The 25,960-nt window shown below is 45.3% G+C and overlaps 1 protein-coding gene across 6 annotated transcripts in view; it reads left to right on the forward strand.

Annotated features, from left to right (window-relative positions):
- Pka-C1 (Protein kinase, cAMP-dependent, catalytic subunit 1) overlaps positions 1-23,517 on the forward strand; it is a 416,348-nt gene extending 392,831 nt beyond the window's left edge. For all 6 annotated transcript variants that reach the window (XM_089547431.1, XM_089547436.1, XM_089547432.1 and 3 more), the window contains 6 exons: positions 2,169-2,251; positions 3,727-3,853; positions 4,894-4,989; positions 6,687-6,809; positions 14,206-14,370; positions 19,021-23,517. In XM_089547431.1, the coding sequence (XP_089403557.1) occupies positions 2,169-2,251; positions 3,727-3,853; positions 4,894-4,989; positions 6,687-6,809; positions 14,206-14,370; positions 19,021-19,146 (720 nt within the window). In that variant the 3' untranslated portion in view covers positions 19,147-23,517. The remainder of the gene's footprint in view (positions 1-2,168; positions 2,252-3,726; positions 3,854-4,893; positions 4,990-6,686; positions 6,810-14,205; positions 14,371-19,020) is intronic.
- Positions 23,518-25,960: the final 2,443 nt, after the last annotated feature.

Below are 25,960 nucleotides of genomic sequence, written 5' to 3' on the forward strand. Positions count from 1 at the left end.
CTGTTTTGTTTGCCTTTTTTTTTGGCCCACATGAAAGATGTTGAGCAAGAAGGTTGTAAAAGTAGCTCTCGAATCATCTCTTGGTGTGCCAGTGGAAAATAACAGGGAACCATGTATTATGAACCTGAGGGTTGTGCAGATTGCGTTCGTTGTATTCGAGGTTCAATTTCGGCAATGTAGGTCCTGTATGCGCTTTTGCTTATTCAAACTAGACGACTTTCCAAGCTCTCCAGTGCAGTAACATGCTTCTGCTCTTTGCTGATGCCCTTGCTGCCAACAAATTGGTTTAGGGACACAATATAACTAATCGCGACGGAAGCGCTCGCGGTAGCAGGTGGTAGGTCGGCCTCCTTGTCATCGTTCTCATCAGGTTCCTGGCAGTGGGAGAGTAGTCTTACTTTGCATACTTTTATTCTCATCAGTGTCTGTTTTTGTGATGTTGGTGTCATGATTAGCAGCAACAAAGTCATCCCAGGCAACATCAGACGTCGGGCCAGCTGCGTATTGACGACGTGTCACCACAAATCCCCATGCATCCTATAACATGGTGTTCAACATCGTCCTCCATTTTTGCTTGGTCCCTAAACGCTGCCTTATGGAAGCAATTCTTGATGCACTCCTCAGTCAGTTCCATCTATGGGACCTTGTCATTCCACGGCAAAGAGCGGAGAAATTCGAACTGGGACATCGCGATTCTTAGTCGGCCAATTTCTACCACTATATGTTGGCGACTTGCTGCCAACAGGATACCTTGAACATGAGAATTATGCCCATGTCAAGTGGCTGGTCTAGCTTGTTGCTTTCGGTGCTAGAAGAGTATAGTCACCGCAGTGAGGCAAAGCAGCACCTGCTGCACAACATAGTTGTCGATCACGAGAAGGACCTTCCCATTTTTTTTTTTTTTTTTTTTCCCTGCCATGTCATGGTCAAACTCAACAGCCTCTTATCAGACCCATGCACCATCGAAATTTATGCCTAGGGGCACACACATCTAATAAAAAAGAGTCACATTATTCAGGTCTTCGTGTCGTGCATGTAGAGTATGAGAACATAGCTTCCAAAGCACTGCGCCTTATGAGTCTTCCCGATTACAAATGGCAACAACCGGTCGCTACCATTCAGGCTCATGCACAGAAAGCCACGAGCGCGAAGCGACTGCACTTTCTACTAATGTCTTTTTGACGGCCGCATTTGTTAGAAAGTTTTCTCGGCATTCCATACGTCCGGCATTTTTTATTTATCGTTTATTTTTTAGTGTTCCGGTTTCTTGGTTCCCTGTGTTATTTCTGTTGGAAGAAGGGAGGGTGTGACATGGAGGCTGGGAGACGCTTGTCACACTTAGCTCTTGCAAGAAGCGGTGGTCTTCAACTGTGGGGCCGAGTTTAAGCACCGTGTCATTCGCTTTAACTGAGTTGTGCAGCCAGAGGTGTTCCCTGTATCTAAGACACAGTGCCATTGCCCTAATACACATTTTGATGGTAGCACTGCCCTCATTTGTAACCATATTTTTAAGTGGGCTGTTATAAGCCACATTTATTTTAGTTTTCTTTTAGTTGTCCTGCTGACAAACTATTGTCAACAGGGAGCAAGTTGTGATCGTGATGCGACATTGTGTGGAAATGCTGGCATGTTGTCTTACTAGCCTTCGTTGGTGCCCGTGCGTGGACTATTGACAGTCGTTGAGAACATGATGAAGCGGATTGAGGGCCAAGCTTCATCATTAGCTGCAGGGTTTCCTCTTACTGAGAATGTTTACCTTACTTACGGTGCATGCTACACTATGAGCAGGCAGTAGGCAGCGTGAACATCAGTCTTGGTGCCCTTGGGCTTTCTGACGCTTTCAAAAACATTTGCAAGAAGTCTGGGAGGTAGAGCTAGAGAGGGAGTTAAAAGGTATGATGATTGACTGAAAAGGTATGATGATTGACTGTTTTGAATGCAACATAGCAGTTTTTTTGTGTGTGCAGCCATGAATTCAACAGCAGTGTGTTATATTGCTATCACTCCTCGAATTCTTATACTGGAATTTATTTGCTTTATGCGGGTTTCCATTGCTCACATTTGCTTAGAGTATTGAAAGCCTGAAATATCGGCTGTGCGTGGCACATTAGGTTGTAAATTTTCCCTGTGAGCGCCTGTAATAATGCAGACATTATTCCAAAATGCAGGACAACTCGAACCTGTACATGGTACTGGAGTATGTGCTTGGTGGCGAGATGTTCTCACATCTAAGGAAAAGTGGGAGATTTTCGTGAGTATTGCTGATGGGCTTTTCTTACCTGTGTACTGCATCCGAATGCCTCACATTGCCAGCCCGTCGTATCTTTGTTCATTGTTCCTCCTTTCTTACTTTCTTTTTTTTTTTTTTTTCAATTTTTTGCAAGTTTGGTGTTGACTGACCGTGTCGGTTTTTAATAGCAGGTAGCACGTGTTTTAAAGCGCTAGCTTTTTTTGGTTCTGTTCAGCGTTATATTTTCCTGCAATTTGTTGAGGCATATATGCAACCTAAAACGCTGATATCCAGGTTTTTCGACCTTGAACTCGGAAAAGCAATGAAGAAGGAGAATGTTAAGATGATGTTGCAGTAAGTAAGACATGCTCCGCTCCCGTTCTTGTGCTCACAGCATCCAGATGAAGCCACGCTTGGATGCTGCTTCGCCATAGCCCTTAGTGGAGTGGCTTGTGAAGTCAGGTCACCTGGCTGTAAAAGGGGGGACCAGCAGAAGTCTGAAGTTTTCCTCTGTGTGTCGTTTCATTGCTGGCCTTTGGTACATGTCTCGTGTCCCAAGTAAACTTGGTTGCTAAGTGAGTGTTGTTCGAATGAACTTCACTTTATGTGTTTTTCTTTGCTGCTGGTCCCCTCCTTTACTCGCCAGCTGCTGTTAGTGCTGCTGTTCTTCTTTTCTTCTGACTTACATTTGTTAAAGGTGCGCTGAAGAGGAATCTGAACTCGTCTTTTTGCCGCTGGAACTCGATCTACACGTTCCTAGCATTCTTAGAAACTGCGACTTATTGCCCGGTGTGGCCGATTTCCCTAATTAAATGGAATTAACGCCCGGCTCCCGCCTTTTTTTTTTTTTAATTCTCCCTCGTACGGTGGGCGGAGTCGACCAACGCATAGAGTGCCTTTCAGCCAGCTCCGTGGAGGCTTTGCTTTCGCTTCATTTCGTTTTTTAGGTTTCCGTGAATAAATAGTTTCATTTGCAGATAATATAGCCGCAAAGTAAGCCCGCAGAAATAAAAATACGCGCGGTCTATTTGCTTCTACGGACTACTACGTATTACTCCGCTGATGGCAGAGTGGCAAGCCGCCACGGGACTGGGTGAAAGGTGCTCCACGCGTCGGTCGACTCTGCCCACCGTACGCGGGAGAATTAAAAAAAAAAAGGCGGGAGCCGGACGTTAATTCGATTTAATTACGGAAATCGGCCACACAGGGCAATAAATTGAAGTTTATAAGAATGCTCGGAACGTGTAGATCGAGTTCCCGCGGCAAAAAGACGAGTTCAGATTCCTCTTCAGTGCACCTTTAAGCACAATACAGTGCCAGCGAAAATGTTGAAGAGGTCTGTCCTGGGCACTTTCTTAGAGGAAAGGATAATCCGAAGTGTGCAGTGCCCCCTTTGATCGAGACACCTGTGCAAATGGCATCTTCCCTCTCCCCTCTCTTTCTCTCACTCCGGTGACTTTGACGGTGCCCTGCTGACTCATCGTGGTGGGGTGCAGAGAGCCGCACGCGCGGTTTTACGGCGCCCAGATTGTGCTGGCGTTCCAGTACCTGCACTCCCTAGACCTCATCTACCGGGACTTGAAGCCCGAGAACCTGCTGATTGACCACACAGGATACATCAAGGTCAGCCTGCCTTCCAGCAACATTTGTGGTGGGCGTAGACTTAACAGCATCACACATACAGTCATAGGCAGAAAGACAAAAGACATGTGGTTATCTGTGGCTTTCCACCTTTAGTCGTCACTGTGGTGCTTTTATGTCTGCTTACCGTAACGAACCCATTGCTTGTCTGACAACCAGTTTTGTTTGGCGGGAGTGTTCTGAATAGCCAACGGAAACACCGATTTGCCTTTTCGAGTCACGACGTTTGCAGAAATTAACAGCCCAGCTACGGAATCGTCTATGCCAATTCTCTGTTACTGGCAGAAGCGAGCGGAGATTCAATATGGGCACTGGAGCTTAACCCATTGGCTTCCAAAGCTGTTGGATCAACGCCCACGGAAAGCTGGCCTACATTATCAAAGCCATCGAAATGACGGCCCGTGGTTTTTTTATGCTTCCTACAGCTGTCCTGCAATGACATGTTATGACAAGCTGTTGAATGGATGTTAGATACTTCTCCGATAGATGGGGACAGTGGTTCCGCTTTTTTAGAATCTTTCTTGCTTAAACTGTTGATATGTGCACGTGGCCTTGATAGCGAAAAACAGCGGATATGCAAGGATATGAAACAGCAAGAATGAAAGGATCTTTTCAGATCATCTTTTCTTGTAGCATAATCAACAGTGATGAGGGTGACAGCAGGGATCTAGAGCCACTAGAAATAAACCCACAACATGCAATGCCTCCACAAGAACAATACAGTATCCAGATTCGTAGATATTCCTTTCAGAGTGTGAGTGAACATCTTTTGTCGCTAACCTTCAGCGTTCTTTTTCTAGACGTTTTCAGACATTTTTTAGATTAAACCAGGCATTTGTTCAATACCTGTGCTTCTTGTGGGAAATTGAATTGGTATGTGAAGCCTGGCAACACCCAGAAAAAATCTTGAGTCATTGGGTTGTTAGGTTACACTGATGGGCATACTGCTCGAGCATATCGCTCAATCTATGCTTTGATTATCATGTGATTTTCAATTCTTATTTGTTTCATGTTGTCCACAGGTTACAGATTTTGGCTTCGCCAAGCGAGTCCGGGGACGGACTTGGACCTTGTGTGGTACACCCGAATACCTGGCTCCAGAAATCATTCTCAGCAAGGTCAGTTTGTCCTTTACTGATTGACTGTACGCATTGCATCAATGGGATGTGGGAGGTATACATAAAAATTGAAATTATCACAAGGCTCTGTAGTGGAGGGCTCCAGAAATTTTGAACCCCAGGTGGTCGAAATTTCCGGAGCCCTCCACTACGGCATCTCTCATAGCCTTAGTCGCTTTGGGACATTAAAGGGACTATGAAATAAATTTATTGAGATTACGTAAAGATAGGCAATCCATCACTCGTCACCCAAGCGCAAGAATTTTTGAGCTAGCATCAATAACAACCAAGTTATAGACGATTAAAAATAAAGCTCCTCCTCTCCCCCCTCAACTCTTACGCGCGGGCACCATAAAAAAATAAAGAAAACAGCTCCGGGACTGGGCTCCGCCCATGAATACGTCATTCGCTGACGTTCGGTTTACGCCTTCCGGTTGTCGCACTCCCGAGGAGCAGCATGCGTCGGCAGCGTCTCTCCAGTCTCTGCGCTTTCTTGGCTCCCGAACTCGCGACAGAAAGAGGTGGCAGAGGTAAATTGAAACCATACACGCGAAGGCAATGCCTAGCTGGCTCGCGCTTGCCCGAGGGGGTTGCGCGGCGGCTCAAGCAGACGATTTTCACCGCTACCAGAAGTGTGCCCGTGACGTCGTAGCTGCCGCGGCTCGAGCGAATGACAGCGTGTGGTGGCCTGCCGACGTCATGGGACTAGTGACGTCTTTTCCCTATTTTGGTTCCAAAATGGCTCCCTACGAAGACACCAAACGGCCCGCGAATTTTAAAAAACACGATTTTTAAAAATTGATAATAAATTGCCGGCTCAGTTCCGAAGACTCATACTTGGTGTCAATGCTTCTGAGCATCACATCTAGCATTTACAAGTGGCTTTTAATTCTTTGCATGGTCCCTTTAAACGCCATAAACCAAACCAAACCAATCTTTATCCTTTAAAGGAATATAGACACCTAGCTTTTGAGTGGGTGTTTTCTTCTTAGTAATGAGGCATAAGTAATGTGGCGTATACACGTATTAACACATGTTGGTCTCCTGCGCTCGCTAAATAATTTATAATCCAATTTCTTTCCCATGCTGTTTCTGTTTCAACAGCCAAACGATGACCGTGATGCCAAAGAGAGGTTATAGGTGACGTCAGTCATGAGAAACTGCAATATAACAGGTGCTTCTACATTTATTGTCATTCTGGCTCTTGAGGAAGGCTGCCTTTAGCACTGCAGTGAATTAAAACGATGAAGCAGCGATTATATCGCAGTTTTTCCATGCCTCACGTGCCCTGTAACCTCTCTGACGTCACAGCCATCGTTCGGCTGCTGAAAGCGAAACCAAAACAGCTCGACAGAAAAGTTCGATTATAAATTACTTAGTGGTCATAGGTGAATATCACATGGTGATTCTCGTATAGTAGTGTCTTCCCTAGGAGCGTCCTAAGAGCAACGTGCTCATTGCTGCCCTGAGGCTTCTCATAACATCTTCACAGCTAGTTGAAGGCTTTTCAAGCCCGCAAGCCATGTTTCACAAAGCATTGAATCAATTTGGCCATCACTCAAGGTATAGGACCCAGAAAGGCAAGGAATTGCTAGTTGTGACATGTGGGCAGTTTCATATCTGAAGAACCCATGACATCGGGGTGTTCTTTGAGAGCACGAACACTGCCTGTAGCTGTGGTGTGCTCTTGTCTGCAGGGCTACAACAAGGCTGTTGACTGGTGGGCTCTTGGTGTCCTGGTGTATGAAATGGCTGCCGGCTACCCGCCCTTCTTTGCCGACCAGCCAATCCAGATATACGAGAAAATTGTCTCTGGCAAGGTGAGAACGGCGCACAACGTTGCACTTAATCATTCCTGAACCTGACATCTTTTTCATGCCGCCGTTTTACAAACAGATGTAATGTTTGCTAAAAGATATCTTGCACAGCATGCATTCCTTGACGGAAACTGTGGAACTGGAGCGTCTTAAAACCGTTCAGCTGAGAACAGTTGATATGCTTGCTTCAGTCCCGAATGAAAATGCCCTATATGCAGTAGGGCACTAAAACTGTTTCTGAAGGCAAATGAATAATAATATTGTTATGTGTTAGTTCTTGCTCTGATTGTTCTTGTGAGGGTGGCTTCTTTGGTCACAGGTGAGCATGAACTCGTGTGGGCAGTAAATTGCTGTGTAGCATGAAAATGTTCTTCCAACAAACAGAACAAAAGATTATTTGTTTGAGGATCACCTTAATGCTCCCCTAGGGTTTAGACACTCTTACCAGGCTACCATCATTCTTCTTATGATCGCAGTTTAGTTATTGTGTTTGCTGCTTGTATCAGCAGTCTTGCTACATTTTTTAGTTCGTTGTAGCAATGCTTTACTATCTGTGTGGACGTGGGCTACTGGAACTAAACATTATTGTTAGCTCTATCGTCAGCCTTATCGCTGGTACTGTACATGGTGACACCGTGAGGGGGTAATTTTCCGTTTTGTTTAGTTGCAGGAAGTTTTTTGGTGCATTACAGAAACAGTGCAAAAACTGGCACACAAGACAGGATGTCTGCATCTCGAGAGTAGAACTAAACTTTATTGTGTGCATTATAAATGCTTGTTCTGTTAGCGACAAGAAAACACACAAAAACAGTACGGATCTGTTACGGTGTGGGAAACAAAATTAAAGACCAACATAGACGAGTTTTTTTTTGGTGTTTGCATTTTGCACCTTTTATGCTTTTTAATCGTTTGTTTTTCCTATTTGAGTAAAGTGTTTTGTTCTCTGTTCCACTGTCTTCTGTGCTACTTGCCGTCATGGCACTACAACGAAAAACCTGAAAGCCTGACACACCATCTTAAGGGTCCAGCTTGTTTGCCTTGCGTCCAAGTATTCCAATTCATTGTTCATAAAGCAATAAAAGCCATGCTGATGCACACTGCCCCTAATTTTGTCATTTAAGCCACACTAGTTTCAGTTAAGTAAGCTGGTCCTGGTGTCATACTCTGACATCACATTTCCTCAGCTGTGACCACTCACTGCCCAAGAGACATTGTAGGGGTTCCCTTAATCTTTAGTTTCCCATTCTTTGAGGATAACTGTTTTTGCTTGGCAGTGGAGTCAATTACATTACTCATTCAGCACATCGCACAGGCCACTGCGGTGCTTTTTTATTGCAAGCAGATCTGTCTCTGTGTGAAATTCACGCGCTTACACATTTTAACCTTCGTTTTGGAAGCCGGAAAAAATCCACCTTCACACCACACTTCTTTGCGATCCTTTTCAGATTGTGGGCCACTGTGTGAATGTAAGGCACCACTCGGACTCTTTCTTTCTTTCTTCTTTCCTTCTTCTGCAGCGGCATTGTTGACCAACCCGCGTTTTTCTTCTTGCTGCCTTGACTTCTGTTTTGGCAGTTAGCGTGTCAGGCTGTTAGGTTTTTTTGTTGTATTGTCTGAGTGCTTTTTGTGTTTTCATTTTCACGTCGGTGACATGAATGACTAGTATCCTGTTAAAATTTTTTTTTGTTTTTGTTTTCAGTGTAGGCATTTACGCTTTTACAGCATTTACAGTGTAGGCATTTACAGCAGGCTTTAGTTAAATGCTCTAAGTGTGAGCCATTCTGCCTTGTGTGCCAGTTTTTCCCTGTCGTTTTTGCCATTCCCCACCAAGTCACCCAACTAATATATTGGCAATTTGAAAAAAAGGAATGTCGTGCCAAGTTTAAAGGTGAACATTTAAAAGAAGCTGTTTGGTTTGGTTTGGTTTTGTGGGGTATAACGTCCCAAAGCGACTTAGGCTATGAGAGACGCCGTAGTGGAGGGCTCCGGAAATTTCGACCACCTGGGGTTCTTTAACGTGCACTGACATCGCACAGTACACGGGTCTCTATAATTTCTCCTCCAAAGAAATTCTAGCCGCCGCGGCTGGGATCGAACCCGCGTCTTTTGGGTCAGCAGCCGAGCACCATAGCCACTGAGCCACCGCGGCGACTTAAAAGAAGCTGTGTAACGGGGACTTAATGCATTACATGTACTGTACATAAAAGTTCGACTTGCAGCCCTTCAAAACAGCGTTGCTGGCAGCCTTTATAAATATACCCATTCAGTTCTTCAGGTAACGAAACTGCCAATATTATCAATAGCACATAAGTTTTAATTGCAGAGTCCCAGTGTAGTTGGTGCATTCTTTGTGATGATGCAAATCTTAAATTGTCAGGTTTAGCGTACGGAAGCAAATTATGGGCTGTGAGGGACACCGTAATGGAGGGCTGATATAGCACAGCATCCAGACATTTTTATGTTTCGCCTCCATCAAAATATGGCTGCCGTGGCCGGGATTGAACCCCTGACCTTGGGATCAACAGCTGAACGCCAAACCCATGTGAGCCACCATAATGGTTTATATGGTAATGTCTGCAGCCCGTGATTCTCACCTCATACAGAAATGGCCTTGTCATTTGACCGTGTCTGGAAATGCAAAGTCAGTTGCAGTCATTCGCAGTTCAAAGTAAAGTATTCAGGATTTTAATTAAGTCATAGATAACATTTGATGATTGTCATTACTGTGCTTGGAAGGGGGCACTGTACAAAAATCTTGTAACGCCAATTTTTCCTGAAAATTTTGGTCGGCCTGGTCTTTGTGTGCACAGCATTGTTCTGGATGCTAAATGACAGTTTCTGTTTCTGGCTATGGCATTTTCTAGATATTTTGTACAGCAATCAAGTACTTCCACCGAAGATGTCCACTGAACACTTATAGATATTGATGGATGCTCGAACTTTCCTTTTGTTTTATGTTGCACTGTTTCATTAGCTTCAGTTTTGTTATCATTTAGCACTGGAGGTATGCAGATATTCCACAGTTTGAATAGGAATTTCAGAGATTACAATTTGATGTTTGTATATGGTTTGAAAGCTCTACATAGTCAAGTTGCACCCTTAGTGAACATGAATTTCTACAAGCTCATGTGAAATGCTGTGCTTGTTAATTGTTGGATGGTGACCTGTTCTGATGAATATTCGGAAGATTACAATTATTGAAAATATGAGATATCCAGATATTCATTGGTGAGGATTGATTTTTCTTATTAGCGGGCAAGGCTTGGTGAGGTCCAGTAACATGAGTAACAGAATGACAGTGTGGCATTTGACAGCATCCTATTGGCTGCGTTGTGGCGGGAAAGCCAGGGACTCTGCATTCGATTGTGTAGTAGTTCTTACATTAGTGTCATGGAAGACATGCACAATTGTGGTGAGCTGTCCACAAAGTTTAGATGCATGGCCTCAGTGATTTTTCGCAGTGCTGTGCTAAGAATGCTGGGATCGATCGCACAGTGCACAAGGTGTGCTGCTCCAGTGCATGATGTGCACCATGCCGTATGATGTGCGCCATGCCGTATATATATATGTGAGAAAAATCCCCCGTGTTCCTTGGTTTCTGTGGCTGTTCGCTTTTCTCATATGTATAACGAGCCCCTGATTCCCCCTCCCTTGTCTGCTTAATTGCTTAACGAGGGCCTCGGTTCTGGCAGCCTTGATGCCATAGGAAGCATATGAGGGTTCTCACACAGCTTCCACCCTCACCGTTCGATGACGTTCCATGTCACACCGGCGGTAACTCTGGACGTACTACGTCCGCCGCTTATGAACGTGGGTGGCGCTGATGAACACTCTCTTGAAAGCAGAAGATCTGACAGCCGTCGCTGTAGCTCAGTTGGTAGAGCACCGGACACGTAATTCGGAGGTCGTGGGTTCGGTTCCCACCGGCGGCATGTAGTACGTCCTGAGTTACCGCCATGTGTATATATATATATATATGACAGAAGCCAACAGCCACAGAAACCAAGGACACAGGGGATTTTTAATGTATTTATTTATTTTGTGCTGTTGCTCGATTTTTAGAATATATTACTGAATATGTTATCGCTTAAAGCTAATTGATTAGAAAAGCAGAAGAAAAAACAACCACATGCCGCCAGTGGGATCTGAACCCACGACCTCCGAATTACGCGTCTGGTGCTCTACCGCTGAGCTACGCCGACGGCTGTCAAATCTTCTGCTTTCAGGGGTATATATGTTTACAAATAGCCTAACCTTCAGAGTGTTCATCAGCGCCACCCACGTTATATATATATTAGTGGTGTGCGAACATCAAATTTTTCTAATACGAATCGAATACGAATACTTAGTTCCGAATATCGAATCGAATATCGAATAATCAAGGACAGACGCATTTAACCACTTCAAAACATTTATTTGAGCATCCAAGAACATCACAGTTCAACTATTAGTGATGAAATGAGCACAAAAGGTGTGTGTGGCTGCACAAAAAGTATCAAAGTCTCGAACATTGTTCTTGGAAGAGTGGAAATATCAGAGAAGATGGCTAGTACACAGCATTGATCAAGGCTAGCTTGCCATAAGTTCGAAAGCGCGTTGCTGGGATGAACATAAGAGGTTGTCATGAAGGTTGTCGGCTGCTCTACTTGGTCAGGCAGAAGTAGTTCCCTTCTAGCTGAAACAACTTCTCCAGCCAAAGAAAATGCCCTCTCAATTGGCACTGAACTGGCACGTATTGCGAGGTATTTCGTGCACAGCTCTGACTACAAAGAAGCTCACCAGTGCAGTCAGCTACTGCATGGCCCAACGTTACGCATTGCTCTGGGCGCCGCCATGTTGTTATGTCTCTGTCGATAGGGCTTGCGGATCGAAATGAACGCCGGTGCTGGCAGTAGAATATTCGGCTTGATACGAATATTCGCGTGGTGTCGAATATTCGAAACAGCACGAATACTTGGATTTCGAATCGAATACGAATACTAAAAATATAATATTCGAATTATATTCGAAAATTTCGAATATGCGCACACCCCTAATATATATGTATATGAGAGAAGCCAACAGCCACAGAAACCAAGGGGTACGAGGGGATTTTTGATTTATTTATTTATTTTGTGCTGTTGTTCGATTTAGAATATTACTGAATATGAAAGCTAATTCATTAGAAAAGCAGAAGAAAAAACAACCACATGCCGCCGGTGGGATCCGAACCCACGACCGCCGAATGACGCGTCCGGTGCTCTACCGCTGAGCTACTGCGACGGAAGACGCCGTAGCTGAGCTATGCGACCTAGAACGTTGTGAGCCCCTCATCCCCCCTCTCTTTCTCTCTCTCTCTATATATATATACACACACACACACACACACACACACACACACACACACACACACACACACACACACACACACACACACACACACACACACATACACACATAGACAACACGCTGGGTAAGGTGAAAGATATAAACTGGGCCTCTGAAAACGGCAGCACCACTGCTGCCTTGACCACCAGTGTGTAGAAGTTATATCAGAATCAGCAGCTCTGCTGCTTGTGTTGAACTCTCATCGAGTGGCTGTTAGCCATTGTGCTGGTACCATTGCCACTGTCCTGTGGTTGGAGCATCCGATAGCAGCTGCATTTTGTGTGGAGTGGATATCGGGTTTCTGACTTATGAAGCCATATATTGGTACTTGTTGTGTACTACACTTCGTTTGAGGCATATTAATGTGGCAAAGCTCAGGTAGCTATACCAGCTGTCTGAGTAGCAGTCAAATAGCCTTATTGTCTAGAGACATTGAGCGCCCAAACGGAATGCCTCTTACTTGGTTATACAGAACAGTTTGTTTTTTGACATGACAGCATTTTACGTTTTGTATGTTTTTTTTCCTCAGGACACTCAGTATAATTTCTTAATATTGGTAATGCGATTTTGCAACTTCATAATGCGTCATTTTTTCTGCACTGCTGTGGGGTCTTTACGACTAGGATAGAATTCTCATAAGCACAGCTGTGACATTTTTTTGCAGTGCTTTTTTAGGGTCTTTACGACTAGGACATAATTCTCATAAACACGGCTGTGAGCCCATTTCCTGTTCTGATCAAAGGCGCAAATAGGTTGAATACAGCCTTTGTTCTTATTGTTCGGCTTGTGCCTTGCACATGCTTTTTGGTGAAGTTCGTTTCGTCACTGGTGTATGTAATATAATTCCGAGCATGTGATAAGCTACATATTGCCAAAAAAAAAAGCATTTCTAACCTTACTCTCTTTAGAGGCATACATTACCACTACTCCATAGGGCCTTTGTAAAGTTGAAGGCTCTTATTGGCAGAGGTGCACTTAAGAATTCTGTAGCAGGCATTTATACTAAAGGCCAGTGGCCCGTGCCATCGGTATACTTCCAAGCAATTAGTAGTTTCGTTATCAACAAAGTGCTCCTTCGTCATCAAAGTGTGGCTCTTACTACTGGTCGCTGCTACGCTCATCGGCATTGGCAAAAGCTTGCTTTTGGCCCAGTACATCCAGCTTAGACATGTTGGTTTTACACTATCATGACAGTGCAAAAGACGAGGACGGGATGAGTGCACAGACATGGCGCTGAACTTGTAACTGATTTTTATTGAGGGTTTGCCACTGCCTAAATCTGTGTACTCTGTGTATTCGTCGCGTCCTTGTCATATGCACTGTAGTGATAATACATGTTCTGCTTTTGGCTTTTTAACATCCTCAGTGCAACCGTATCATCCTTAGTGGGACCTTTTTATCATCTGTTCTGACCTGCAGCGGTTTCTCTTGTTTCCTTTTATTTTTTTGTTGGGTACAGCACTTAGGTGCTTATTCCATGGTTGGGGGTGAGCATATAGTCAATGGCATTGTAACCAGCAGAGCGAATGAGGCGCACAGGAGCACAGCGGAAGATGAAAGATGAAAGTACTATGGCGATATTGAATAGAGGGCAAGGGGGAAAGCGACAGTGGAGGGTACAGTGGAAATGTGAGGAGGAAAGTGGGAGGGGGGGGGGGCAGAAGCATGAGGAGGAAAGCAGAGGAGGAGGGGATGGTGGGAATAGCAGAGGTGAGCCGCCGGTGCCGTGGCCATGCACCATCGTCAATTCGGCACTGCGTGTTTCATATGCAATTGCATGTGGTTCAAATACCTCAGCAGCTGCTCACAAATTTTGTTTCATTGTTGAAAGACAAATTTATGGAAGTATTGATTGAAGGAAAACAAAATTAATGGGCATCGGACGAAATTGATTGGCAAACATCACAGTATAAGTAGTTTTATAGATATGCGCTGCTGCATCCTTGTTATCATGCTGCATTTTTCACTGAGCTGGCATGCAAGACCCCAGCTGCTGTGTCGTGACTAAGCCCTGTGTTTCCTCCGCCCGCAGGTCCGCTTCCCATCGCACTTCACATCAGACCTGAAGGACCTGCTGAGGAACCTGCTGCAGGTCGACCTGACCAAGCGCTTTGGCAACCTCAAGAATGGTGTGAACGACATCAAGAACCACCGGTGGTTCGCCACAACTGACTGGATCGCCATCTACAAGAAAGAGGCAAGTCACCGACCCTATACCCGCCTTGTCGGTCAAGGCGCACAAGTTATAATTGTACTTCGTTCTGCCTGTGTTAACCCTTTCAGGCGCCATTTTTTTGTTTTGACTGAAGTCAATTAATTTTTCACCTAAGTAGTACATTCAGGCCTCAAGAAAGGGAATTTGTTAGGTTAGTTTTCGAACGTGAAAGACCAGTAGGTAAGTTTTTAAAACGATGTGGAGAACTCCGTACAAAGTGTCAGATTTGTTAGAAATAATAGCATCGAAATGTTCTTGTGTGTCATGTAAACACCCTAGGGATCGTGGAATTGCTTTGTGTTTCAAAGAGTCACGTTAGCTCGAAATTAAGCAAAAACAGTCGATGTTTTTCACTTGCGACAAAATCTGTCTGCACAAAAACGGCGGACAAAGTGCCACCTAGCCCACTCTTATGTGAAATAATATTTACTGCATTCACTACACGGTACAAAAAAAGCAACTTATTTGCGACAAGAAGGGTGCTCAATTTCACTGAAGTAATGAAATCACTGTTAAGTGCTCTAGTATCTCAGAAAAAGCTGTAAGTTTGCTGCTTACACAATTGTATACAAAGCGCCTGAGTGGGTTAATTAATGACTGCTGCCAACTGTCGTATGGATTATTCGGCAGACGTGCCTTAGGAAGTTCAGTAGAAATGCCATTTTGTTTTGGGTCAAGTTAAACGAGTGGCAACCTGAGCATGTGCTGTTTACAAGACGCGGGTTATGCAGTGTGAAGTTTTGCATTAAATCCGATAGTTTAGTCTTGCGTTTCTTCAGAGTCGCTGACTGACTGGAAGAAATGGTCCCAGTAATTGAACAGTCTGAAAAATTCATGATTAGATAGAATGCTGCAGTGCACATCGTTCTGTATGTACATAACTCCATGCAGCTCAATGCGAGGACAGTGCAAGTGTCTTGGAGCACAACTCTTGTGGGTTCGAACTGAAAGAGGGAACATGCGGGAAGAGGCAGAAACTTTTGACTGATGTACAGTCGCCAACCGTTTTGTCAGACTCAGCGGGTCCCAGAAAATGGTCCAAATAATTGAGCAGTCCGAAAAATTCGTGAACTTGAAAAAAATTAAACTTTTCTGCAAAAAAACTGGCTTTAACTTTGCTGCTCCCCACATTTTGTTTGCAAGAGACAGGATTGGACTATGTGAGCCGAAGTCATTTTTCATCATGTCTGCAACACCTCATGTCACGATACCGGGCAGTGCGCTGCGTATGGTGCAAATGAATGCACATACCGCATGAAGCAAGGAGCAGTCTGCTAGCATGGACAATGACGGTCATGAAGACGGAGAGAGAGAGAGAGAGAGAGAGAGACGGAAGCAAGGAGCTCCGAATGCCCCCCCCCCCCCCCCCCCCTTTTCCAATTTGCCATGCACCATGGGCGGCGTTATTGTCGTTGTCTAAGTCGCGTTAAAGGCTGCAGCTGTCCCATTTTCAATGCAGTCACACACTTGTCTTTGTAGACCACCTCAATCATAATGAATTATCTTGAGTGGCAATGATCAAGAACAGGTAGCCAAGCCTATCCAGCTTCCTGTCCGTTGACTCTAAATCGAGGATGATGCCGCTCACATCTATATTTGCTAACTACAAACTTTCGGTCTAAAAGTGATCTCCACAGTACTTCTGGCATCAATTTTAATCCAAAAAAATATGAACTTTTGTGCTGCACAGAGTCTGAAATAACGGTTATGCGTTCGTACATGTTCCTGTGAGATTCATGACGGTTCCTCAGTGAAGTCCGGAATACTGTGCAAGTGCAAATTACCATACAAGTCCGATTTATTGGAGTCCGAAAAATCAGCCGGTAGCTGTATTGGTCTTGTGAGATTCACATGTATTTCAGTGAGCTGGAACTGGTAATTTAGTGGAAGAGCATATGCAGCAGTTAATATGAATGGCGCACACATCTGATCTCCCCTAGCTTGCGAACCACGACCGACAGCGTAGTGTCTCACCTCCAGCTTATTAACGAGCAGCTGTGCACTGTAAACTGTGACAACCAGTCACATGACTCCTCCTTGATCTCATGGTTTTCGTATCGATGCACGTGTCATGTGCACGTTATCGCCTTGCCGTTATCGCCCGTGACCATCTGCCATCAGTGCATGCATGCGCTACTGACATTTCTCTGTCACCATCATGCATCATGGAATAATGTCATTTGCATGTAAGGAACTTACCCCTTCAGGATCGTAGAAAAAAAATTGCATTCCTTGCATGAATGTACGTGGTTTATTATATGAATTCTTCTTGGATGGGGAACAGTTCCTTAGCACATTATCTATGTGTTGCCATCAATGTTGTCTTCACTGCTTTTAAATTGAAGTTGGGCTGTAGCAATAGATTATGGCATTGTAAAGACAAAGGCTCTACCTTCACTTAAAAACTGCCCAAGGAGCACAGGTAATTGGTCCAATATTGGAGACATATTGGCAAGTGCCAGTGCTACAAATGACCAGAGTGAAACCATCCACTTGTTATATTGGACTGATTATCTGTGCTGTATGGGTGAGCTTTTGTAAGCCAGAAGAGGCTAAAAAGAAAATCACCGGGGGCACTTAAGGAATTCGCGTGTGAGTAATGTGAAAGCATTGCAGTTCTTTTCCAGTTCTGTTCAGTTCTATTTTAATTCTATTCCTAACTTTATTCCTATTCTGTTCTAATTCTATTCCTTTGTCGTTGGTGCAGCTGTAAGTACTAATGCTCTCTATTACTGGTTACCATTTCACATTTTCCCACCCTGAAGACACCAGACCATTTCGACCAATCGCGAGTTTTGTAAAGCCATCACTTTTTGGGCGACGCTGGGTTTTCGTGTCCATGAGCCATCTAATGTTTTTGCATTAATAAAATACAGATGTCGGCGTCACCGGCTGATTTTGCAATTGAACTGCAATGTGCGGATGCAGTTTTTTGGGCGTGGATCCCTAAGACTACGCTACACCACCGTTCACTTCAAAATGATGGTCACGTAGTCCTTTCTGGTGTAACTGTCACAAATTTGAACGGAAAGTGGGGTATATTGCCGCCAGCGCTGAAGAGGACAGCTATGATTTCCGAGGAACAAGTGCATGGCTCGTGAGTCCTCGGCCGTTCTTCTTGCTGAATGCTGCGGTGTCTAATTCCTCGGGCTTCATCCGTGATTCACCTGCAAGGCTTATTTGCCTGCGTCACAATATAATAAATGCAGTTTTCTGAGCAATAAATGCACCTTTTTTGTGCTGGACAAATTTCAGCATATCTAGAAAGAGCTGTAGAATCAATTATTACTTGGAACAGATACTGAATGGAGCTGTCCTCAGTGTCTGTTTAAACCAGTCTGCTAGTACTGTTGGTTTGTGTTCAGGTAGTTGAGCCAAAATTCAGCATGGAGCTCGGCCTTTGTTGCATGATAATCAGTGAGCTGTGTTTACAAGTAAAGAACCTGTAGGCTGGTGTACCCATGTCGAGAAAAGTAGGATTTTGTAAATGATGCGGAGAAAAGGCTGGAAAGAAATGAGCTTCCGAGTAGCTAGTGAGAGTCGTGATGCTTGCACTAAATGGCGCTATTCCGAGTGAAAGTACACCATGTTTATGCACTGTGTGAGCTGCATATCATAGCCAACATTACTGACAACGCTGCCGTGAGCATTGCTTTGTGAGGTCACGCGAAGTGTTTTGGTATTGCAGTCGCCATATTCAGTTCACTGAGTTTGATGCATTCAATCCAAGTCATTTGCCATACTAATTTCTTCATGACAGACTGCCACTTTGGAGTTAAGGGGTCTCAGTATGTAGCTGGTTTTGGAATAAGTAGCACGTCCAGGGTGTTGAAAACTTTGGAAATAGAATAATTAGCTTCGTTATTATTCACCACAGTATAATACCACAGTTTGTCTAACTACCATATCTTAGCCCCTCTAGTATGTAATACAGAAAGAGTAATCACTCTCCGGAGGGTCTAGAGATGGGAGTAAAGGGTCTTTTCTTTCCCTTCTGGATATATAGGCATGGTCAAGTCCATTCATAACGGCCCATTTGTAATGAACATTTATTTCTTTAGTATGATTGAACTATAATGACAGTAACAGCGCATACGAGCTCTGTGGCCCTGTGAGAAGAATTAATGCCCGTGGACAGGACACTTGGCTGCACAGGCGGCACATACTGTTGTGTGGGAACATGGTGCATGATCAGGGGTCTCTACCTACGTCTTAGCATCTGACAGTAGTTGTGTATCGTCTTATTTTGATGTCATCCGAGCTCCTAAGCTGCAGCAGCCACATTTTAGTAGCAGTGCTGTTTTTAAATGTTGAGGCAGCACATACCACATCCTTAGGTATGTGTAGAGTAGGGACAAAGGTGACTGGGGTCCCCTAATAGACAAGGCTGAGAGGGTGCAAAGTTTGTCCCCCGTTGTTCTCAGCTGCCCAGAAGGTATGGACAGGTGCTAACATGAGCATTGGTCCCCGATTATGAAGAGGCCTGTGCCACATAGAAGTACTTTGAGTGCTTCTTGTTTTCAGGAGGGGGAAGCAGCTGCTGACTCAGTTGTGATCTGTGTGTAATATTAATAAAAAGAGAATGCTGTTATTGCGTGAGATTGTTGCTCATGGTCATCCCTGTTGTTGCAGGTCGAGGCCCCGTTCGTGCCGAAATGCAAGGGTCCCGGTGACACGAGCAACTTTGACGAGTACGAGGAGGAAGCCCTGCGCATATCTTCGACAGAAAAGTGTGCCAGGGAGTTTGCCGAATTCTAGGTCAGGTGGCGCACCACGGAGAGAGAGAACCGGGGAGCCGACTTGGGGAAGGCCCTTCCTCCTCTTTTTGTCTGCGGGCAGTGCAAGAACCACCCGCGGCATCACAGTGGCCGCCGTGCGCCTCCACGGAGGGCCCGTGGCCCGACGGCGGGCGGAATCGGGGGCACTCGCGAGAGCCGTGACGTCCACTGCGCTTGCGCGGGCTTTCTTGACCGATGATAAACCCGGCGCTGGGCCGACCTTTGGCAGCCGTGACTCGTGTGTACCCTGGACTGTTCTGTCAGGCTGCTTGTTACTCCACACCCCTTCTCACGACCCTCGCCGCAGTCTCCTCGTTGGCTCTCCCAGGCGCGTGCGTGTGTTGGTTTGTGTCCTGTCGGGTGCCCCACCCCCCTTTTCTCCTTTTTTTGTTTCTCATCATTTCTCTCGTGCTGCCTGTCCCGCATGCGGCTTCCAGCAAAGCGCTAGTAAAGAGTTTTGAACACCGGCTGGCCAATGCTGGGTGCGCGCTACCACATCGGGCTTTTGGGAATGCACCTTGGGCAGTCACAGGGAGACCATGGGAATGCACCACAGACAGTGACTGGGAGAACTTATTCTCACTGTGGAACAAAGCTCCTGGACAGTTTCTGCAGTGCCTTCGGGCAGCAGGGAGAATGGCTTTCAAATGTCCAAGAAAGTGGACTAGTCGACCCAGGTGAAAAATCGCAACTGGTCTAACTGGTTTAAGAAACAATTTCCCAGTTGATTCCAGTTGGATACCAGTTGGATGCAACTGGAATTCAGCTGGGATCCAACTGGAAACAACTGGAATCAACTGGGAAATTGTTCCTTAAACCACTTTGACCAGCCACAGGCTTCCTCTTGCTTGGAGGTGCAACCTGGTACAGCTCTGCCTGCACCAGCCTACCAGGGAACTTTGCATCTGCCGTGGAAAAGGTTTTCCCAAGGTCTCCAGAACGTGCACACACTCTTGATTGGGGAAAACTGTTCCCCACGTTTCTCACACCGCTGGCGCCAGCTCTCTTCACAGTCCTGCCTTTGGCACCGTTTCCACTTGTATAGCGAGAAACCACTACCGTTGCTGCTTTTCTTTCTTTCTCTCCTAGGCATTACTATAGCAGCAAAGGAAGAAGTGTATTTTGGGGAAGAGAAAAGAAGTACGGGAGCCTGTCCTCGTGTTTTACCTATAGGGCCAGGCGCTTGCATGTAACAGCGACTATACTCTTTATAGGCAGCCACTGAGCTTCTGAGAGGCAAATGAGGGAAAATTAAAAAAGCGATATAAGGAGTTGTTTCCAAATGTCTGTATGTGTGCGTGCATGCGTAAATAGTTTCTTGTGATGATATCCGCATTCTTTGTTTCTCCTTTTTTCCTTAATTTTGTGTCGGTGCACAGGCCCGGTTTTTGCAACGCCACACACATACTCTACAATTCTCTTCCTGGAACTGTGGCCACGAATAATTGATTCGCCTGCCTGCTGCAGCAGCTTCGTCCTAGGCTATAGTGCGTGTCTGGAATGAGCAATCATTTGGAAGCTGGTCTCGTCGCCGCATTTTTTCGCCCGACTCTGTGGTTTTGGTAGGTTGCGAGTGCTGCAAAGTTATAAACACTGGTCTTCTTCTTCTCCCAGCCACGTGGCATTGCTTCGCTGCTTGGCTGCACTGACTTGGTGCGTTTTTTTTCTGGGCACGCTGTTCTGCTTGGTTGTCAACTCGGAGCCCTTGCCCCGTTTCGTTCGGTGCGAAGAATCCATCAGTGACCACCACACCTGTTCTTCTTGGTACACTGCCAAGTCACAGGAGGCCCTCCCCTGCCCTCCCCACACAGGAGTACAAGAGCTCTCACAGTTTTGCGAAGTTAGGCAGGTTTTTCAGTTTGCTGTTTGCGAGTCTCCTAGCATTCTTAAGGCATATGCACTGCTAAGCCTTCCCACCGGGTGTTATGTCTTGTCTGCCAAATAGCAGTGCATATGGACAGATACGGAAAGAAAAAGGACTTGCTTGTGCAAATGCATGCCAGCCCTTGTACAACCTGCTTTCGTCGCTAAGTGTACCAACACTTGGCGTTTAGACGGGGCTTGGTCCGTCGCATATGTCACGGGCATGAGGGGGTTATGCTCGGTGTCGGTGCAAATTGTGGCTGGTCATTGTGACGCTGTACCACGTTATGTCAGAGAGTGAACAAGCTTGGAGTGGGTTTTAGGGCTGACAATGTGTGGGTGTGCCATTCGTCGTACCGGTGTTTGTTTTCGCACGCAACTTGTAGGCGGCACACACATTTGCAAAGCATCGCTGGCGGGGAGTTGCCCGCAACCTTTGGTGTCGCGCTGCCTGTTCTTCCATGTCTGTCGTTTCATTTTCGGCTGCTTCTCTGCTCGCGTTTTGCGGATCCTGTGCTCCTGGCCAGGGGTTTTCCCCTCTTCGGATCTAATTCGTGTTTTAGCTTGGAAAGCTCTTGCACACCCTTTCTTTTCATCGCCCCTTCGATGGCCACGTCTGTAAATACAGGGATGTATCTGTTTGGTATATGCAATACTAACTACACAGGCTTTTCCCGCTCCCCATTTCTAAACATTCATTTTTTTTTTATTCCCAGCCACAGCCTTCCGCTGCATGTACTTTGGGTTGTTTGATGCCAGTAGGACTGACTAGCTTTTTGGTCTTGTGGGGTTGCCGTTCTCTTTTGCAGCCCCCCCCCCCGTGTAACTGACAAGCCAAATGCACATGCCCAGGTCTCTTATCTGCGTGAAGCCAGTTTATGGAATGACGGCACTGTTAGGTGTGTGTTTGTTTTACCAGGATGCCAGAAGTGTGTGCAAGAAGGTGGTCGGCCTTTCTTGTGTGAGAACCCTGGGCCATTCTTTTTTCTGCGCTGCTCTCTTGTCTCATTTTTTTTTCTAATCTCCTTTTGTAGGTCTTTAAGCGTGTCTTGTGGCTGTTGAGTGTCATGCCCAACCCTTTGCATACTCACTCGGAGAGCGAAAAAAATGTACATGCAAGAAATGAGTCCTTTTGTCTGCAGTTCATCTGTTTTTCCCCTATCCCACTCTTATCATCCCTTTGTCTACCCCGCATTTCAGGCTTTTGTATTAGACAAGTGTTCTTCTTTCCACTTCTTTCTCTCAATCTTGTTTCTTCACATAGGGCACTGCTCCTAAATCTGAATGTCACTGGTATTGTTCTTATGTTGCTCAAGAACACATCTGCAATATCTTACAGCAGCATATTTGCAATATTTTCATATGTGCGGTTTTCTTTTCTCCATCTCATGTAGTTTTATGTTCGCATACTTTATTCCTTCGCGGTGTTTAAAAAAAAAAAAAAGAAAGCCCTGCTGCAAGCCAGCTGAGTCCCATTGTGTGGATTTTTTTTCCTAAAGCTTGTTTCATTTCAGACGAAAACATTTTCTCCCAGAATATTTTATGTGTGTTTTTAGTGTTGTTTTGTGTTTTTGTTGCTCTCTCTCGTTTTCTTCACAAAGCGAGCTACGACATCTGCATGATGACCTGGAAGGATCTTCTCCCGTTTATTGTTTTTGTTGTCTGGTGGGTGAAGTAGCGAAGTGCAGTATTCTTGTGGGCGCAATTGGTGGCATTGCAGCAAGCTCCCCGGAGTTGGTCCTTTGGACTGTACATTAGTATGGCTGACTTCCGTGTGCTTCTTGAAAAAGACTATTAGCATTCTGGCTAAGGAAGGCAGTGATTTAGGAAGGAGGAGTTTCTTGAGCGAATACTAATTCACGGCTTTTAGTTGTTCTCAAGTGTTTTGAATTTTTAATCGCATGACTCTGTCACTGATCGGACGGACAGGAAGGGTGAGACCATGTGTTTTAGTTTTTGCTCTTGTTGCTTTCTTTTTTCCTCTCTCTCAATGTTGCTTCATCTTAGGTCATCTCGTCTCATAACGGTTTCCTTTTAGCCCCCTTTCTACAGCCAGCCCCATGTCCTCTTTTATTCCTGTCGTCCCCACTGGTTCCGATGTGATCGTGTCCCACACTTGCGAGAACTTAGCAAGAGTTTGTTTTTTGATGTTTGCCTCGAGGTGTCTTTTTATCTAGTCCAGCTCACAGATTGATATGTATACAAACACACACACACAAACAAACTGAGGATATCACAGAGAGAGCAGTTCAAAGATCACTAAAAAGCTTAACTATTCCCTTCTCCCTTTCCCCCCTTTGTTTTCTGTGCCGTTGAGTTCTTTTTTTCCTCCCTGACTGCCCCATACCCATGTCATGATGTCTGCTCTCCCGGATCCTAGTTCTGCGATCCCCCATGCTGTCATTCGTTGCTTGCAAATTTTTAGCCTTGTATATTTGTTAACTTGTGGTTGGAGCTGTTCTTGTATTAAAAGTTGTTATACTAAATACACGTTCTCGTGCTCTCTTGTGAACAAAAAATGGAGGCGGTGGTGCCTGAACCCTGCCCCGATGTAGTTGGTGAGTGTGCAGACACATGGTAATGTGTCGGATGCGTGTGATCCATCCGTTGGCTGAGTTGAAGGCATGTGCTAAGACCTGCGAGGTAAGTTCTCATAAACTGCATTTCTTGCAGGATCTCATCAGTGCTAAACCAGACAAAAGTAAATCAACTAGGTACCAGTGGAGTTTCTACAATTTCATTTTAAGTGACAGTTTTTTGAAACTCGTTTGTTTGTCGGTGCTACTCAAGCTGATGCAGTTTTCGTTGACCTGAAATTTGCTTATTAATTTTGCAGCAGACATATTGCAGTATATTCCTGTACAGCACTGAGTGTTGAAATTTTTCGCTTGCAAACGTTGAGCAAATTGTTGCTTGAATGCTTTGGATATTCAAAACCCTTCCTGTGTTCAGCTGTTTCATTCCACCTGTAATAGCTCTGTTTTCGGCAGAAGAATAATCCAAGCAATTTGGATATCCAGGGGCATAAAAAATTCATGTCTGCTTTTGTGCATGTTCATATTTTGCGTCCCCGACTAAGCTGCCCACAAGTCCTCATATATGCATTTCTGGATGTGGTATGGATATCCACATCGAACGCAACGTTTACATTTCCTGGCATTCTCGTGGTGGGCAAAGGACGGCAGCGCCAGCTTTTCCTTTAGCTAGCTGTAAGAAATTGGTTGAACCAGCTCAAAACTGCATGAGTGTGTCTGCACCTTTAAGTCGATGACTGAATCGAACCAATGTGTGTTTGGGTTCATGATTTGAACGTGCCATATGCTTGCACACCATGCAGCCGCTAGTGGGCAATTTCAGCGAAACTCATGCTGGCTGGTTGATATCTTTGATTTAGTAGTACTTGATATTTTTGTCATCTGATCCTGGGAATAATGGTTCTGCAGTTTTGTGTGGATACAAAAGAAATTCATCACAAACAGGTAGACTCCCACTCTTGTGCAAACTGCTGTTTCTGCCAACTTTGGTTATGAATAACTCAAAACGTTGCGAGAACATCCATGAAAATTTTTACTCGATATTTGTTTGCTGTAATTCAGTTAATTTTGTTGACCAAGTTTTTTTCTGAAATTTAGAAGAGTTGGTGCAGGGAAAGTTTCCTTAACATTCCCTAACCGCTAACATTTAATGCTGCCTTATACACAAAGTGTCCACTAAACATAAGATTATGCGACGTATACCGCGGATAAGAGAATCGTCGCGCTGTCTTTACAAAGTGGAAATTCACCGGGCGTTCAAACTCGGACATCCAGTGGACTACAGCTTCGGACCTTTAGACGTACGCAGACCGCTCCAAAGACTCCCTTCAACGTCCAGTGAACCATGGCTTCGCAATGTTTCGGACGTCTGCTGTTCGTCCGCGCATATAACCGAAGGAACTACGCCTGAGGTCCGCAGTACTGTAGGCTTATAAAAATTGGCAGTCCATCAGATGTCCAGCAGCCGTCGAGACCGGATATTCGGCTGTCGCATAGACGCAGGGGGCCATTTACCCACGCAGCATTTAACGTCCGACGGACATCTGCTGGACATTTTGGGGCAACAAGTAAAACGTTTTAAATGATAAAATCCCGGACCTTTACTGAACACAGAGAAATTAGCAAACTCTACAGCTATTGGCAACTTTTGGGTCAGGCAGTTTTGAGAGCACATCTGTAAGGGATACCAAAAGGGAAATATGAAACTAGGCTAGGCAGATAGATTATTCCTTGATTTTTTTTTACGCGGAAAGGTGGTTGCGTTGCTGAGAAAACCGCAAGGAGATGAAAGTCCCAAAACCCTTACATGAGACTGAACCCTACCTCCGCCTACGAAAAAAACTGTCGCGACATCACTTCGTCACTTCTATGGCATCTTTGCAGCCAATCAGAGGCGCCGCTTTCAAAGAACGCAAACACGGCCGGAGACTGAAAAACGAAGGTTACCAGATGAGCGGTCACGTTGGCGGTACAGGCCGCCTCCGCCTCCCACCATTTCGATGCGGACTTCGCTGCATCGCGTGCGTCTGCGTCTCGTTGCAGGCTCCGTGGGTACGAAAAAAACTGTGCAAAAAGGAAACTCCGCGGGTTTTTTTGAACATTTTATTGCGTAAGCAATATTACGACAGGTTTCAGCACTTCGCGTAGGGGCGGCCGCGAGGCACGTTTGACCTTGAAGGGCGGCGCGAGGCGCAGCGCACTACAGCTGTAGCCGCGCAGCTGCCGAGTTGAGGCGCTGCCCTGCGTTCGCTCGCTTCAGGATTCAGTTTTAGCGCAACTAAATCAGGTGTGATGATTTTTAACGATACAACTGATCAGGTGCTTAAAATACAAGGCCACGAAATACCCAAAGTGGCCGAATACAAATACCTCGGGATATGGCTAAACGAAGGGCAG

This window comes from Amblyomma mixtum, chromosome 1 (assembly GCF_055824585.1).
Source record: "Amblyomma mixtum isolate Tamu chromosome 1, ASM5582458v1, whole genome shotgun sequence".
Lineage (NCBI taxonomy): Eukaryota > Metazoa > Arthropoda > Arachnida > Ixodida > Ixodidae > Amblyomma > Amblyomma mixtum.